General features: G+C 41.3%; 1 protein-coding gene across 2 annotated transcripts; it reads left to right on the top strand.

Annotated features, from left to right (window-relative positions):
- The first annotated feature begins 792 nt into the window (after positions 1-792).
- Positions 793-16,296, top strand: CD86 (CD86 molecule). 2 transcript variants are annotated; one of them, XM_014957153.1, is made up of 6 exons: positions 793-924; positions 5,026-5,075; positions 6,365-6,706; positions 11,297-11,611; positions 13,857-13,991; positions 14,821-16,296. In XM_014957153.1, the coding sequence occupies exons 2-6, from the start codon at positions 5,030-5,032 to the stop codon at positions 14,838-14,840; spliced, it is 858 nt and encodes a 285-aa protein (XP_014812639.1). In that variant the 5' UTR covers positions 793-924; positions 5,026-5,029; the 3' UTR covers positions 14,841-16,296. The 2 variants fall into 2 exon arrangements, with proteins under 2 accessions (XP_014812639.1, XP_014812638.1); XM_014957152.1 differs by lacking the exon at positions 793-924 and adding an exon at positions 4,708-4,847.
- The last annotated feature ends 987 nt before the right edge of the window (positions 16,297-17,283 follow it).

Below are 17,283 nucleotides of genomic sequence, written 5' to 3'. Positions count from 1 at the left end.
CTACATGCCTACAAGTATCTCAAGGGCGGGCTGAGGGAGGAGGGAACCAGACTCTTTTCAGTGGTTCCCAGTGAGAGGACAAGGGGCAACGGGCACAAGTTGGAACATAAGAGGTTCCACTCAAATATGAGGAGAAACTTCTTCACGGTGAGGGTGACAGAGCCCTGGAACAGGCTGCCCAGGGAGGGTGTGGAGTCCCCTTCTTTGGAGATTTTCAAGACCCACCTGGATGCAGTCCTGAGTAACATGCTCTGACAAGCTCTGGGTGGTCCTGCTTTGGCAGGGGAGTTGGATTAGATGATCTCTATGGTCCCTTCCAACTCTAAAAATTCAGTGAAAAAAATTCAGTGAAACTGACTGGTCTGTTAATCAGCTGGCATCTCTTAATTGTCACCTGTGTGGGAACAGGGGTGTCCTCCTTCTCTGTTTCATTCCAAAATCAAACAGGTTATTAGTGTGATGAGGTGAGAAGTGAATCCAGCAATTGTTACTTCCCAGCTGACAAGTTTGCTCACCCAACCTCGAGGCAAGAGCGAGGGGTGGGAAAGGAGGGCAGGCATCACCTGATGTGGTACCTGTGATGCAGAAGTGGTTCAACCAACTTGCCCTTTTTGTGGCCGGGTGCATCTTAAGATGGTGGAAAAATCTGTCAACCTCAGCTGTCCTTTAGGTGAAACTCAGAATAAACACCACAGCTAATCCCAACAAATGTCTCACTCTGGTCGATGACGTTCTTCCCCCCTGAATTTCCCCCCCCAGTTTCACTTGTGTGGAGTACACGCTCCTGTCCTCTGATTTGTGCTGTGGGACTGCGTGGCGTTAGGCAGCTGCTGTGCTCCCTTCCAGAGATACCCACCCTTTAGTTGTGGATGAAGAATTCTGCTTGCAGAGGCAGTGGAATGCTCCGTGATCTTTGGACCAAAGGTATTATTTAAATAATTCGTGTTATCTAATTGCTATTAAAAGAGCGGTTTCTGGATGTCACAGCAAAGTGATCCCAGAATCATACAGAAAGTTATAGCTCTCCTGAATATCTTAGACATAATAAAAGGGTGTTACTGAAAGAGGGGATAGTGTGAAGGAATACAAGATGCATTCAGACATAAAAAATGTGGGAGACAGAGGGGTTTTTTAATGTAATAACAACATAATTAAACATCAAGCCCCAAATTTTTAAATGTAACTTGGAGCAAAAGATTGTTCCAAAAGAATGAGCAATAGAAAAAGTTTAGCAATTGATTAAAATAGTCCCACTTTCTAATTGGAGAAATAGATAGATAACAGAAGTTGCCTGGGCAATGCTGTGGTTTTAAAATGTGTCCCTTGTTGTATGGCTTAGAATTTGGGTGGAGGGCATCCTAGAATTTTCTGACCTGGCCAGAAGAAGGGAATTTTCTAAGTTCTGATTTCCTTTGATATAATTTATTCAAATCAACCAGTGTTTACAACATGGAAGAAGGCTGGTAAATGTATTTTAGCACAATTTCATTGAGAAGTCTCTAGGATAGCCTTCAAGTCAGCCGTGGAAAGTCTTAGTCACACATGTCCTGTCTCCAGGAGGCTCATAGCACTGCTCATGGAGCTACTCAGTGTTGCACAGCATGGAAATTTTAGAAAAATTCCCTACACTAGAAAAGTCAAAAGAGTAGGTTACTAGTTCAGTGGCCAGTTTTGTTTTGAATCCATCATGAAACATGGGGGAGGAGAGTCTTCCCATAGAAGATACGTACCTGATACAAGAAAATCAACTAATTACATGTAAGAACATGTAAGAAAGGAATATTTTGAATGGAGCTGGAGGGCAGTGAAGGAAATTAGGAATCAAAGAGCACAGATTTGACAGTATCTTTCAAAAGATAATGATTACATCTAAAAATGGAAACAGGAAAAAAGAGAGCAAATGAAAACCCAGGCAAGCATACCAGGATTACTCCAAGCCTTTCGTGCTTCACTGTGCATATTGGGTTTTCACATGCTGGAATTGGAGGAACGAGAGACAGAAAGCACAAGCCAATCTCAAAGTAAGTCACATAGGGCTTTCTGGCACCTGCCCTCAGATGTAAACGGAGTGAAGTTGCCTCTTTTTCCTCAACATCGATCTTATAGTTCTTCAGGGAAGGAATTCCCCTGTACTCAGCCAAGTGGGAACTGCCTCATGACTTTTCTTAGACTGTTTTTTGCCAAACCAAAGCAGTCATGAATAGGGCCAGTAAAGTGCATGTACTCTTATGGTTTCTTCTCCTTTCAGTGATTGGGCTACAGAGATAGTAAATAAAGGGCTCAGTGTGACTACTGACTGCATGCTGACATAATTTCAATTAATATACTTCTCCATTTTTCATCTCTGACTTCCACACGATTTGTAATTGTGAGTCACGGGGACGTCTCCACGAATGGCTGACAAAGCCTCAAAAGGCAAGAAAGACACATAGTCCTAGCGTTATTTAGGAAGGGGAAATGGTTGCCTCCCCGTGGACTGACCTCACATAATTCTGAATGTCAGAGATAATTTTTAAGCCCTGGGTCTTCAAACCACTCCCATCTCATCAGTTATCACTGGCGTCGTGAAAAAGTACCACTTCCACAGCTGGATGCAGCCAGCATGTGAACAGAAAAACTGCACATCCATAGACAGACCCTCTGAAGCTGAGCAGAATGCTCATGTACTGGGCCATGGCCATGAAGAGGGCAGTTTGGTCTGCACCATTTTCTAGCAACAGGCCATACTTTGAAGCAAAGTCTATCTTTCCCCTCTTACCTAGTCCACTTTGTGAAACAATTCTGGGACATATCCAGACTTTCAATGGCCTGCAGAGACAAAAGAGAATTGAACACAGATTTTGTGTTGAATATGCCAAAGAAATGGTGTAAGCAGCCAACAAAGAGACCGTGTAATTTTCCTTCCTCCCCTTGGTTCCATGGATTTTCACTTGCTGGTTAAAGGCATCCTGTAAAAAAGGGGAAGAGAAGCTGCTTGCAGCACTGAAGTTTTAATGGCCCGATTCATGATTCAGCAACTCTCTGTAAAGCAGCTCATGTAAGAGAAGCAGCTTGACACGATCAGTGACCTTCTTCTGCAGGAAATGTGGGTGGGCACCCCTCTGCAGACTCACGGGATTCTTCCTCACACAGCCATCCCCAGCAACGTGCCTTTTCCTGGAAGGCAACAGCCTGGAAACCATGTAGGATCTTTGAGATTTCTGTCCTCACAGCTCCAAATCCAACCCATAAAGAAAAGCAAGCAGTGTTATCTGGTATTTTTGCTTGGGTTTTATTTATCTCTCACACTCTTATTTTCAGTTCCGGTTTTGGTCTTTGCTGCTATGAGACAGTCAATGCAAAACATGCGTAGCTACACCAGTACGTTCTCTCCACTTCACTTCTGTTTCCAGTTGCCAAATTGTTTTAATTTCTCCTCTTACGCACCTGCACTGGATCCAAAATATAGGGCTATCCTTTTTCCTTTACTTGACTGGAAGGAAAAATTCTTATTCACAGGAGGGAAATACGACTACTGAGAAGGAGTTTCTGTCATTTTTCAGTGGCTTGGCACAGGGCATTTTATTTAGGCTGTCAGTTGTGTGGTTTAATTCAGCGGGGCCCAGCTTAGGAGGAAAAACCTTTGATAAAAGTTCACCATGTGTAGGGTGGCTGGAGCAGAAAAAGAATGACCTCTGTCTACAACAATGGATTCTGCACAAGCCTTCCCTCCTTTTCAGCTACAACAGGTGGGTCACAAAGGAAATTATCTATATCCTCTGAGACATTTAGGCTGTTTTCTCCCCTTTCCAAAGGAAAGGCAGGATGAATCTGGTCTGGAAAAAAATATCATTCACACTTCTGTACATTACAATATATACACAAAAATCATGTCAGCAGACGGAGGGGAATTCTGTATTAAACAGAAGAGTCTCTCGCTGCCAGAGACCTGGGGTAAAGGTAAAGCCCAAAGTCTACCAGCTTAAAATAAAACATGATGAAAAATGGGAAACCATCAGGAAGCTGCACTACCATCATGACAGCAGACAGCAATTTCATTGGATTTAAGTAATATGAGAGCTGAAGAGCTTTTACATCTGCTCCAGCAAGAGGATTCTTTGGAGCTGTTTATAGGAGGAGAGTGAAAGACCTTGGCAGGAATGATGTGAAGGTTTCTCCCAAATATATGGACAAAGCATAGGAAAAGGCACTGCAAAAATGCAAACCAACAACAACAGGCTGGTCAGTTGCAGGTGCTGTTCTCTCACTGGTGGGTGGGAATGACATTGGGCTGTTTACCAGGATTACAGGCCCTTACACCACATGAACCCAAGCAACCTTAGAGAAGTGTTTTCTTATGAGATGAGTCACAGGTTTTTTTCTTCTTTTTTCTAAGCAGATACCAGTTTTTCATGACCGCAAATTTTGTGCGCTTTAGCCTCAACTCTTTAAACAACATAGGATTTCTCTCAGTTACCTTTTACTGTCATGAAGGACAGGTTCCTGGTACAAAACTGAAGGTCACACACTTCATCACTTCTGGCTGCTGACATCATTGCGCCGTCTCCCCCACCTCCTCCTTCTGTGTCACCCTTTCCTCCGCCTCTACTTTCAATTCCCCCATCTTCTTCCCCACCCTGCCAGGCCAAGCGTGCTCCCCATTCCTCTTTCCTCCGCGTCAGGCCTCTTGGGTACTCGCTCTGCCCTTTGCCCCCAGGAGCCTCTGTGTCTCTCCCATGGCATACCTCATCTGCAGCAATCTTGGGCCACATCACCTCCTCTGTAAACTAGAGATCTGTCATGGCAAGCTTCTTGTTGCTAAGGGCTCTGAAGCACATAGAAGTCCTTGCACCAGCCCATGGGAAGAGGTGAGATAAACTTTCTCAATAGTCTCTCTCTTGCTAAAAACTTCTCGGTGAGATAAACTTTCTCAATAGTCTCTCTCTTGGTAAAACTTTTTGTTTCACCACTTCTTTGGGAGTACTGGAGAAGGTACTGGAATGTTTTCAACCTCTAACGTATTTCTTACATTCTTCCTTCTTACAGCATCATGGAGGTCTGCATATTCTTCCTTTATGCTATGATACTTCTCCCAGGTAAAAGGCGCCTTGTTAATTGTAAAAACTTTTTGATTATTTGTGCCTTGCTATGTGAGACTTTACTTTCTCATCCAGTAAGAAGCTCATTCCTTAGTAGTAATTAATCATTTCTGTTGCACAATCAAGGTCATATAGCCCATGTGACGTGTATTTAAATTGTGTGCAGGGACCCCATAAAATATATAGTAAGTACTTTCTCTCTTCAACTTTACATCTTTACATTACACTTATTTTATGTTGCTCTTAAAATTTCAATTTAAATCTATCTTTAAAATGTGTGTATATCACCTCCGTATATCATAGAGGAGAGCAGCATTAAACTGAAAACTGACAGTTTGATATGGGACAACTGGAGTTTTAGGCAGCCACGGAGATCATTTTGCAGTCTGATGCTCTGGAGAAGCAGTCAAAACTTTGCACCAGGAGACTGTAAATCTTCTCCTTCTTTTGAACACAGCAGAGGTGTTTGTATCTTCTGGGACAGAGGACCACATTTCTCATTCCAACAAAAGCCTGTCCTCCCCGGCCATTGCCACCCATAATAATGCATACATGCACTGGTGAAAGCCAGAGAAAAATCATCCCCTGTGTAATACAGTTCATGCTTTCTTTGCATGAAGGAATAATTGTGTTTATTGACTATTTCTGTTAACAAGATCAGCAACAGAACAGTTAAATCTGACATTTAATCTGTCATTAAACTCTAGATTAATTGCAGAACAGTTAAATCTGACATTTAATTTGTCATTAAACTTTAGATTAATTCTTCAGTGAGACTGAAAGCGTTCACCTGTTTCTGACCTTCTGGTCATATACTCCCTAGACACCAACGTTTACCACATGGAGTGCACTTTACATTTTCTTCAAAACTGCAATGCTGTGCTATTTTATTAGGAAAATGAACTTTTTTAAAAAAGAAATTGTGCAACTATCTCCTTTGTGGCAGAGTCTCATTATAATGAGACTACTACATACCAGAATGGTTTGGAACTTTTGCCTGTATATGGGTTTTCTAAAACATAGATGCTCACACCCTCTGTGTGGTAAGCCTTACTTGGAAAGTAAAATATAGGAAGCAAGATAAGAAACAGTTTTATGACCTGAACTCCACAAGACTAAGTGACTCAGTTTGAAGAACGATGTGTCCTGTCATATCTAGTGGGAGAATTTGTGTCTAAATGCTGGTGTTTTTATAGCTACTGTCGTTAAACGTTGCCTCTGCGAGTGCAAATACTTGGTGTTCTTTTGTAGCTGATGGAAATCTTAATTTCTTCTCTCTGTCTAAGGTATTGCTGCCAGTGTGCATCAGGTGAAGTCATTTCTCAATCACACCGCATACCTATCCTGCTTTTTTACAAACTCTCAGAAAACTGACCTAGAGGATTTAAGAGTTTTTTGGCAGAAAGGCACTGATGAAGTGGTGCACGAAGTATACCACGGCCAAGAAAAACATGATAACCTTAGTCCTAAATATATAAATCGCACCAAGATGGATATGGACAAATGGACCTTGCACTTGTTCAATGCAGGAATTGTGGATGAGGGACAGTATACATGTATTATACAGCACAGAATTAAAGGATCGCCACAGGTCATACACAAATCTGAGTGCTTTCTGCACATCGTTGGTAAGTAAACTCTTCTAATTGTCACCTGGCCTGGGTTTTTTTGTGGGGTTCTCTGTCCCTTTGTTCAGTCCAGAAATGTGTGGTACTGGCCCCAAGCCACTGAAGACGTAACTGCACTGGAACAGAATTTCTGAAGATGGGTAAGAGTATTCTCAATAGAAGAATCCTCAGCTCTGAATGAAAAATACACAGGTGGAAGCAATCAGAAAAAGTAGAAAATGAGGCAATAATTTGCTCAATATTGCATCATCATTCCTGATTCCCACTCTGTCATACTTTATAGTGAAATCCATTCTGTCTTCTTCCTCTCGCCTCCTGAAAGTTTTATGGCTTTTAGGGCTCTGGAAAATCCACCTCTTTATTTGCATCTGATGCACTACTTTCTATTAAAAGCAGCAGTAGTTAACATCATTGGTGGTAAATTACAATTGAAACATAACAAGATTTCTGCAAACACCCAGCTATTTTATGATCATATAAATCGCAGGGAAAATAAAGAAAAGAACAGCTCATATGTGGAGGAGTAGAAATTCATATGTTCAGTTAGGGAAGACTGAAAATATCTTTGAAGAAAAAATGCACACGTTGATGAAATTTAACTTGATTTCTTGCATGGGAATGGAAGTGAGGAAGTGATCTTTTCCTAATGTTTCTAATATTTTGAATAATACCTAATATATTTTCCAAATGTTTTTCTATTTTAAACTGTTCTGTTAGTAACCCTTGTCTGTATGCCTGTGTTCTTCCTTTCACTATGATAGTGCTAGTCATTAATAATAACAGCTTCTAATTTCCACTGGTGTTTTCAGGCTTCAGCATACTGCTTCAAAAGAGAACAAGCCATGTGTAATAGCAGTCAAAAATGGAGTACTAGAACATCTGAGCCTATTTAGCTTTGTGCTACCAGCAAGTGTTCTCTCAATCCACAGATAGAAAACCTAGATTGATAATTTTGATTCTCCAAGAATCTACCTGACAAGTCTTTTCAGCAAAGCTTTAGAACTTAGAAACTCATGTGTATTCAGTATCAAGGCCTCCAATTTAGAGATGCTTAGCATCAACTGTGCAGTTAATTCAAGCTGTTAAATCCATTATCACCTTAGCCAACATCTGAGCAACATGTTATAGAATCATAGAATCATAGAATTGTCTGTGTTGAAAGGGAGTTAAGAACATCTAGGCCAACCATCAACCTAACTCTGATAAAAAACCATCACTAAACCATATCACTAAGCACTATGTCTTTTAAATACCTCCAGGGATGGTGCCTCAACCACTTCCCTGGGCAGCCCATGCCAATGCTTGATAGCCCTTCCAGCGTAAAAATTTTTCCTAATATCCAATCTGAACCTCCCCTGGAGCAACTTGAGGTCATTTCCTCTTGTCCTGTCGCCTGTGACTTGGGAGAAGAGACCGACCCCCACCTCTCTACACCCTCCTTTCAGGTAGTTGTAGAGAGTGAGGTCTCCTGTCAGCCTCCTCTTCCGCAGGCTGAACAACCCCAGCTCCCTCAGCCTCTCCTCATAAGACTTACTCTCCAGACCCCTCATCAGCTTCGTTGCCTTTCTCTGGACCCGCTCCAGCACCTCAATGTCTCTTATGTGGTCAGGGGCCGAAAACTGGACACAGTACTCGAGGTGGGGCCTCACCAGTGCTGAGTACAGGGGGACAATCACCTCCAGAGTTCTATTCAGTGCTGTTCCTGATACAGGCCAGGATGCTGTTGGCCTTCTTGGCCACCTGGGCACACTGCTGGCTCATGTTCAGCCAACAGTCGACCAACACCCCCAGGTCCTTTTCTGCCAGGCAGCTCTCCAGCCACAATTCCCGAAGCCTGTAGCACTGCCTGGGGTTGTTGTGACCCAGAAAACTCATACTCTGGCACTAAAGCTTTCCCAGAGTTTTAAGGTTCTTCTAAGGTTTAACTATTGAAACTACTTGCTGCTATATTCCTTCCAAATGACCCTTTGTTCAATAAGTTACCAAAGGAAGGAGCAGTATAAAATCATATTTTGAAAAAACCTTAAAAATAATAATAAGAAAAATGCAAATGTTGAAATGTACTTGTGCTTAGCTACTGTTTTGTAACTAGAATCTCATATCATATGTGGAGGGCTTTTTGTAGTATAGCATGTCACACTTAAAATGGACATAGGAAAGAGTGAGTGCTACACAAGAATGACAGGGCAGTCACACAAAGCTATCTACATCACTTGGTGTCCAAGCCTATTCAGAAATACCAAAGTACCTTCTAATACAATTTACATTTGTCATTTATATGTATTACATTAGGAAAAAATACATATAGATATATTTATATTATTTGTATTGTGTACAGCCAGGGTGATTTATATAAGAACAATGAACACAGATCATTCTCCAGAAAGAAGGGAGGGCTTCACATTGGAAAGCTTTTGCTCTTAAAACAGGCAACGTAGGGACCATGATAACAAGCAGCTTAACTAGAAATTCTGCTGCTATAGCATGGCTTTACTGCTTCCTTTGGATTGATCAATAAGGGAAGTAGGTGAGGCTAGGAAAGCTATTACAAAATATGTGCTATTCAAAGAGTTGGGAGTGAAACTGATATCAGAATAGAGACTTAAGAGTTTGTGTCCTCATTTTAAAGCAGACGTTGAAAATCTTTAAAGCATGAAGAAAAGCTCTACTAGAGTTATCTGAAGGCTGGATAAATACAGCCCAACTGGAGACATTAAAAGATCGACCTGATTACCTTTTAATGCACAAGACAGAGAAGAGTCTTGTTTGCAGTGTGTGAACCTGAAATACACATAAAATACTGGATATTAAGAAAAGGAAAAAAAAAAAGGACTAATTAATTCAGTGATGATATAACCAGTCAGTGGATGGAAGCAAGTGAGAAGTAGGGCACATTGCCACGTTAGAAAAAAGAACAAAACCAGGTAATGTGATTAAGACATTATAAAAAATATCAAGGGCTTGATAGATCTGCTGTCTCTTGAGGTATTTAAATCTAAGCTCATAGCCTTTTTGGAAGACAGGTTATCTTTAAATAGAAAAGACTTCCTGAAACATGCTTTTCTGTTAACAATCCCAAGCTCACATATATGTAGCCTACACCCTGCATACAATTAACATCACTTTTCAGTAAATTAAGGTTCCAGAAGCCATAAAAACAGAAGTGCTTCAATCAGGGTATATTCTACTATTTTCACTTGTTTACTGTCAACAAGATTGAAACTCTTAAATCACTTAATGATTTGGCAAGTTTCACAGCCATGGATTACACTCCTGCCCTCCCTATAAAATGCCAAGGAGAGAATAAATACTCCAGACCAGAGCGAGCAGTCAGCTAAGCAAGTCAGACCTTGAGGAGAAAGAGGAAACTTAAGTTTCCTGATGGAAAACTTCACTAAATTTGGGGGGGTAAAAAAGGTGGGGCTTTTTCCATTTTGAATTCACAGCCACGGATTCTCGTGGGGATTTAAGTGACTAAGCTAAACCCTTCTCTCTGTGTGTTGGCATACAGCAAATAAAAGCAACATCATATTTCCTCATCCATCTACATTAAGAATTCACTGGAGCAATGATTAGAGCCTAGATCCAGCACATTGAGTGTGTGTGCAGAAGAGTCAGACGCTCTAGGCTCATATTTTTCTAAGAATCCTTTTCCCCTTCTCCAAATATTTTTTCCATATAGTCTTTCATTCTATTGGCACTGAAATAATGAAGTATTTTCAATGAAATCTTGAGTTTTGGGTTTTATTGCTGGTTGGGTTGGGGGGGGGGGTGGTTTTTTTGACTTGCTGTATGCCAACATGCAGTCAGTATTATGTCTACATTCTCTTCTTCTCCTTTTCCATTATAGTCTACTATTTCAACTATGTTCTTTTAACCAAACAAATCCGGGTTGAGAATACTTTTGAGATTATTTAATAGTGAGTATTTGTTAAAAGCTTCCATTTATCATTCATATTTTATGTTTAAATAATTCTTTCCAACCCTGTTTCACTATTTATTGCCTTTGAAACTTGACTTTTTAAAGCAACTGGCATGTTTTTCATTGAATGGGATGAGTATCCAATGACATAAAGAACTTGTACTGTAGTCACTTCCACTTATAAAGCTGAGCTAAGGGAGGCCTTCTCTCAAGTTGAGTGAATTACTTTATATGCTGCAAAATGATTACTCATAATATTGACAGGCACCAAGGATATTTCTACCTATGACAGCACTGGACCTCCAACTCACCCCATCTGAAGTCCCTCAGATGATTTCTTTCTCTATATTTTAGAGTTAGAAGTTTGTGGTTTTCCCTTACCGAATGAGGAAGTCAAGAGTAGGCAGCACTGTGTCCCACTCCCATTTTGTGGGTAAGCACTGACCTGTGAGCAGGCCAGGTGTGGTTATTCTCAGGTGTCAATGGATCCAAAGGAGGTGGGAGAGACAGAGGCCCATTGGCTGATCAGACTTACGTCCTTGAGACACCCCGTGAGGACAAGGAGCAGCAAGTCAGCCTTGCTTCTGCCTGAAAATCACCAACTGGCAGGAACTGTCATGAGATGTTGTATGTCTTAATCACGATGCTTTCTCTTTGGTCTGTTTCAGCCAACTATAGTCAACCTGAGATACACCCCGGGGGAGGAATGCCTGAACACCAGCACAGCAAACACTTGAATCTTTCCTGTTCTTCTAGCGGAGGTTATCCAGAGCCCAAGCAGATGATTTGGCTAATTTCACACGAAAACACAACACGCAGGCTGACGGGTCACACAGATGTCTCACAGGATGCTGTAACGAAGCTGTACAATGTTACTAGCAAGCTGAATATCCCCGTTCCTACAAACACCTTCACTAACATTAGCTGCTTGCTTCACCTTGGAGAGCAGCTGGGGAGCCTCGTCTCAGCGCCACTAGGCATAGGTGAGTCTCCATTTGCCCAGTCTGATTTTTGCATGGGTGGGAGCAGGGCACATTGCGGTACAGCTGATCACAGATGGCAGCACAGTTAAGGTAGGGTGTGTTCTCCATCCTGTTCACCAACAGCCATGGCCACCAAATCTCCTCTCCTTTCCATATGAGAAGCCTTATTACAGCAAGGAGAGGGCACAGAGAAGGAAGGCTATTGTTACACAATGCAGAACACAGCACTGTTCATCCCTTCGCTAGATTTCACTGAATTTTAGAGTTGGAAGGGACCATAGAGATCATCTAGTCCAACTCCCCTGCTGAAGCAGGATTGCCCAGAGCTAGAGCATGTTACTCAGGACGGCATCCAGGCGGGTCTTGAAAATCTCCAAGGAAGGGGACTCCACAACCTCCCTGGGCAGCCTGTTCCAGGGCTCTGGCACCCTCACCGTGAAGAAGTTTCTCCTCATATTTGAGTGGAACCTCTTATGTTCCAACTGCTACTGCAGTAGCAACAAAGCAACCAGGATGTCTGGATTAGGTGGCCACCAGTCTCTGGAGATGACATTTAGCTCTTAAGAGAGGTTGCCACTTCACAGAATCAGAGAACTATTGAGGTTGGAAGAGGCATCTGAAGATCATCACTCAGCTCAAAGCAGGGTCAACAGGTACTTCAGGACCTTACCCAGTTGAGTTTTAAATGTCCCAGGATGGAGACTGCCCAACCACTCTCAGCAAACTGTTCCAGTGTTTGACCATCCTGACAGTACAAAAAGTTTTTTTTTCTGATATTTAGGTGCTTGAGCTGCTATTCTTAAATCATCCTCTAGAGAGAGGCAGAAGAGGCCCTTGGACCAGATTTGGCTCACAAACTGCCAAATAGACTGTGCTGAGATTAAGTGTAAAGGCCATGAAACTTTGATTAGTCTTAGAAGCATTCCTAGTGGTTTTCATAACACTTGGCAAAATGAAGTGCACATTCCAAAATGATTATTTGGGGATTATTTTTTTTAGTCTGGGATTGTGTCTTTTTTCAGACACCTCTTGCAAGAAGCAGCTGGGGACATGAGTTCCAATAAGACCTCACTGCTGGATTATCTCAGGGTTCCACATGAGTGATCTTTTCTTTAAACTAAAACTGTATTTTATTTATCTCCTGGGACAGGGAAACATTCTTTGACATATTTTTGTTCATAAGATATGGCACAAACGCATCAAAATCAAGACAATTCCCACATGGCTTGCACATGTCTCGTTTAAACCAAGTGGAAGCTGTGCTTCAACTGACAGGAACAGGGAACCAAGATGGAAATGCAGCATTGCAGGAAAGCCTACCAGGGTACTACAGGCATGTGCCTTACTACTGCAGATGTAAAAGAAGCTTACCCCTCATTCTGAAAAAAGTTCCGCAGTACAGTTGTTTTCATATAAATTTAGCTAAAGGGTTAAGTCTTCAATGCTAGACATGGCAAACCGCCTCTGATGTCCTTACATTCTAGGATTTTTAAATAACTTTAAAATACAATACCAAAGTTTCTCAAGTTTGCACAGTTCTACAAACTGCTCTTGAGTGTCAGCCTGGCTATTTTAGCTACATTAAATATAGTGCTACATCCTCCTCTTCCCGATTCGGTTCTTCTCTCTTCCCCGGCTTTATGAAAGTAGCCACCTGATCAGTGGTGGGTAAGATGGTGGGTAAGAAACTAAGAACTCCACATAAACAAAAGCTTTGTTTGGCAATAACTGAAGCTGTATCAGTTGCTAATCCTAGCAACCAAAACCTCAAAAGCACAATAACCAGAATAGAGGGAAACTCCTTTGCATTCCCTGCTACTTTCACATCCCTTAGGGCATTTCATTAGGCTTTGACCATCATTTCCAACAAATACCAAGAAGTAACATATCCCAGGTTCTTCAAACTTGCACAGTAGCACAGAGTAACAGTAGCATAGTTGCAGCCTCATAGACTCTTGCATTAATCAAGTTAGGGTTCTCTTAAATGTTACCCAAACTTCAGAAAGAGTACTTTGCCTTACTGTCATTGAAGTGGCCGATAAGACTCGGTAGTTGCACTAGTTATTGGAAATGGAAATAAAGCAATGTGGATAGTGATTTACTGAAACTATTAAAGCACTGTAAAAGCAAAGGATGCTGAAGACATTCACCTAAACTTCTAATTCACATAACTTTGGGATAGATTGTTTAAGCTAATTGTCACCAAATTGAATCTTTGCTGTACCTCCTCTGTTTTCCCATTCAGAGATACAGGGGGAAGAAATGGAGCAAGTGAAGATAAATTTCTTTGGCCCACTTATAGCTGTGATTATACTGATCACAGTTCTTGTGGGTTTTGTGATATTGAAGAAGAACAGAAATAGCTTATCTACCAACCAGAGTAAGTTATTACTTCTCATTCAGCTCTACTGTCCCTCAAGTCTCAGGCTTCACTCTTTATAATCATCCCTTTAACTACATTCAAGCTGCTGACAGAAAGTTAGGTTTCATGTTTAGCTTAAGCTAAACTTCCCTGGACAATTTAGTTCCACAACAACTTAGTCCATCTAGCAGTAAGACACAACATCTTTCTCCTGTTTTGTCCTGGGATCCGCTTCTCCCTCTTCTCTGTGCTCTGTGAGACTGCCATGGAACCAGCTTACCGCTTTTTCCTGCAGTTTCTCATCTTTTTTCTTCTGGTTTATTGGTAGCTTTGACCCCTAAGGTCATTGAACTGTATAAGCCTTTCTTGTCGATCACCATTTATAAAAAAAAGGTGGAGCTGAGGGAAGGATGAGATGAGGTTTCTGTCAAGTGCGAGTATCTCTGTCATCGTAGAGCTGAAGGACCCAACGCATTGCTCCACCACAGGCTGCCCAACACTGGACTGGTAAAATCACCTTGTACTAGGAACAGAATTAGATCTTTGCATTGCATTTCTCTATTTTGTTCCAAGACTAGGTCTCAGCAGTCCAGGTTTTATTCTGCACTGAAAGGATCCTCATGCTGACATCAGGGTCTGTCCTTCCTTATAGCAAGAAGGAAATGCATTCCTCACAGTCAGTCCTGTTTCCTCACACAGCCAAGGGTCCTGAGCTCACCTCATTCTTTCTCCAAACCCTAGGATAACTGGACATTTAATATTAACTATTACTATTACATATTACTATAAACTCTTTTCCAGCTCCTACTTCTCACGTTTCTGTAAATCACATATTCATCTGTTTTAGGTGTCAGTCTAGCAGTCTAGAAGGTATCAAGCTTGAAATGGAGGTCATCAGCCAGACTGCTGAATGGGAACCAACTCTACACATAGCAAGGCCTGGGGTCTCCCATATTCTTAAGTGCCCTGCCCTGCTCAGACAAGGATCCACCCCAGATCCTTACAGAACCACGTTCCCTTACAGAACAACATGCAACACTTTTGTCCGACGGCTGAAATCTACTGTCCAGTGTTCTCTGCTTTTTATTTTTGCTCCAGAATGGTAGTAAATATGATGCTCTTCCTTGTCTGCATTACAATCTTTTTGCTGTATCCTTCGTTACATGCTGTGAGATTGTAAAATCCCGAGAGTCAATGAAGAAAGCAGAGCTGCACGGGTTACAGAAGGGAATGTCTCAGAAACAGAAAGAGTTGGGCCACAATCTGTGAATCATAACCATCACTGGAAACATGATCGGAGGCAGGCTATTAATCATGAGCCATAAATGTTATTGGCAGAGCCAGTGTGGCTTTGTACGAGTAGCTTTCTTGTAAAGCTCCATAGCAGAAAGAGGAACTTCAGGGCACTTCCCCACCCTCTGAGAAAAGTTGTGCAATTCCTATCAGGCATTTGAAACTAGAAATCACCTGAAGGAAAGACTTGCTTTAAACATAATATCTGGTTATCTTTTTTTTTTACCACCATCCAAGCTTATTATGCTCAGACAGCCTGTACCTCCACGCTTTGTTCCTCTGTATTCTGCCAGGATGCTGTACTAGTTGTTAGGTGGATGCAGGGATAGAAAATGAAAGCATGAGGTATTGTTCATATGTGTATAAATCTAAACATATAAAATTAAGCTCAGCAGATAACAAAAAAATATTATAGAAGTAGGTCATGTTTTAAGTTGGTTGACTGTGTTCTCCCTTTATTAATTTTGCTTCAAACCTGGAAGACAGAGCAATCTGTATGCTATAGTATGCTCAGATATAGGAAGTAGTTTTACCTTCAGAAAAGATTCTCCATGTCACTCAGAATGTGCCAGTTCTCCAATCCTGAATGATCTCTGCACTTTATATTCTTCAACAGCGTCAACATTTTTCAGGAGGAAGAATGCAACAGAATTGAGACAAAATTCTTCTGAGGTCTTGATTGTGTTTGTAGGTCTGACATTTTCAGCAAGAGCAGGCACATTAGCATCACATTCTCAAGACAAATTTCAGCTCAGAGTTGCAGTCTGGGGACATAAATTCTCTCCAGTTTCTGCTGGGTAGAAATATTCTTTTCTGTTAAATGATGTTGTGAGTTGCTAGATTCCACCACTATTTATACTCAATTTTCAAGTGTGTGAAGGAATGTGCATGTCCTTTTGAGTTAGCCAAACCATTTGGGAGTCAGTTTATTAAGCTATTACACTAACATTCTAAATATTTTCATTCAGATTAGTATAATTCAAATGTTATTAAAAGTTAAAGGTTTTATTTTTATGTAAAAGTTCATATTTGCTAGCAAACTTATTTAATGACTTATTAAAATATACGTCTTTTTCTGTGTTGGTGTCTTATTCTTTTGCCATTAAAGAGTATATTGGGGAATATTAAAAGTATATTGGGGAATACCCACATTTGGTGTTCTCAGGGAGCAAACACTCCCAGAATTATTTCTTGGAAGCAAATGCATAAAAAAGGTATTGCTAGAATGACCTAGAATGGCACAACTGAAGGTTTCATACACTCATACATGGAGCTGGATATATGTGCATATGTACTCTGTGTATGCATACCTCCTTGATTCATGCATGTACACATACACTCCTGAACTCCCAGTCTCAGAACTCTCTTACTAATCCCTAAATCCTGATGTGCTACTTATCTGGCCAGCTTTATGCACCGAGGAAAAAAACCATCACCTGCCTTTCATGTTGGTCCATAGCAGAAAAACAATAACCAGTTCCTTCCCAATGGATAAGGTATCTGGAAATCTGTGCTAGGACTCAGGACTCCTTCTCTAGCACATTCACTTACCATCAAAAAATACTGCTAGCACTAGGAAATGCAACAGTTTTTGCAACATGTCTTAGTACCTCTGAAGGGGCTTTTCACCCTGGTACACTGCCTACTATCACTATCGGCAGCTGTAACTACTGGGAAAAGACACATGGCAGGTTAGGTTTATCTTTCCACAACTCCCTTCCATCCTTAATTTGTTCCTAATTAGTGAAGTTGTCTGTTTTCTCCCCTTGCTGTCCTACTTTAGGCTGCCAACCTCTTTCTATAACTGATGAATTTCTCTACCTCCTCTTTTCTTGCTCTTAAAATCAACTCTAATTCCCTCCTGCATCTAAAGACAGTTAAGGGGAAAAAAAGCAGATGGGCTTCAAGGAAAATCTTAGCTTGTCTCTGTCTGTTCAAATGCATTCGTTCTCTGCGTTAGCAGATAGAACAAGTACATTAGCAAGGCACGAGATGTTTCAGTCATTTACTGACTCTA

The sequence above is a fragment of the Calidris pugnax genome, unplaced genomic scaffold (assembly GCF_001431845.1).
Source record: "Calidris pugnax isolate Ruff unplaced genomic scaffold, ASM143184v1 scaffold225, whole genome shotgun sequence".
NCBI classification, from domain to species: Eukaryota; Metazoa; Chordata; class Aves; order Charadriiformes; family Scolopacidae; genus Calidris; species Calidris pugnax.
The sequence above is the reverse complement of the archived record's forward strand: the minus strand, read 5'-3'. Positions and strand labels throughout refer to the sequence as shown.

Bases quoted from the DNA above. Each gene is read 5' to 3' on its own strand.
- CD86 (XM_014957152.1), top strand. From the start codon at position 4,780: ATGGCAAGCTTCTTGTTGCTAAGGGCTCTGAAGCACATAGAAGTCCTT. The intron at 6,707-11,296 runs GTAAGTAAACTC...GGTCTGTTTCAG, and splicing joins GTGCTTTCTGCACATCGTTG to CCAACTATAGTCAACCTGAG. The intron at 13,992-14,820 runs GTAAGTTATTAC...CATCTGTTTTAG, and splicing joins TAGCTTATCTACCAACCAGA to GTGTCAGTCTAGCAGTCTAG.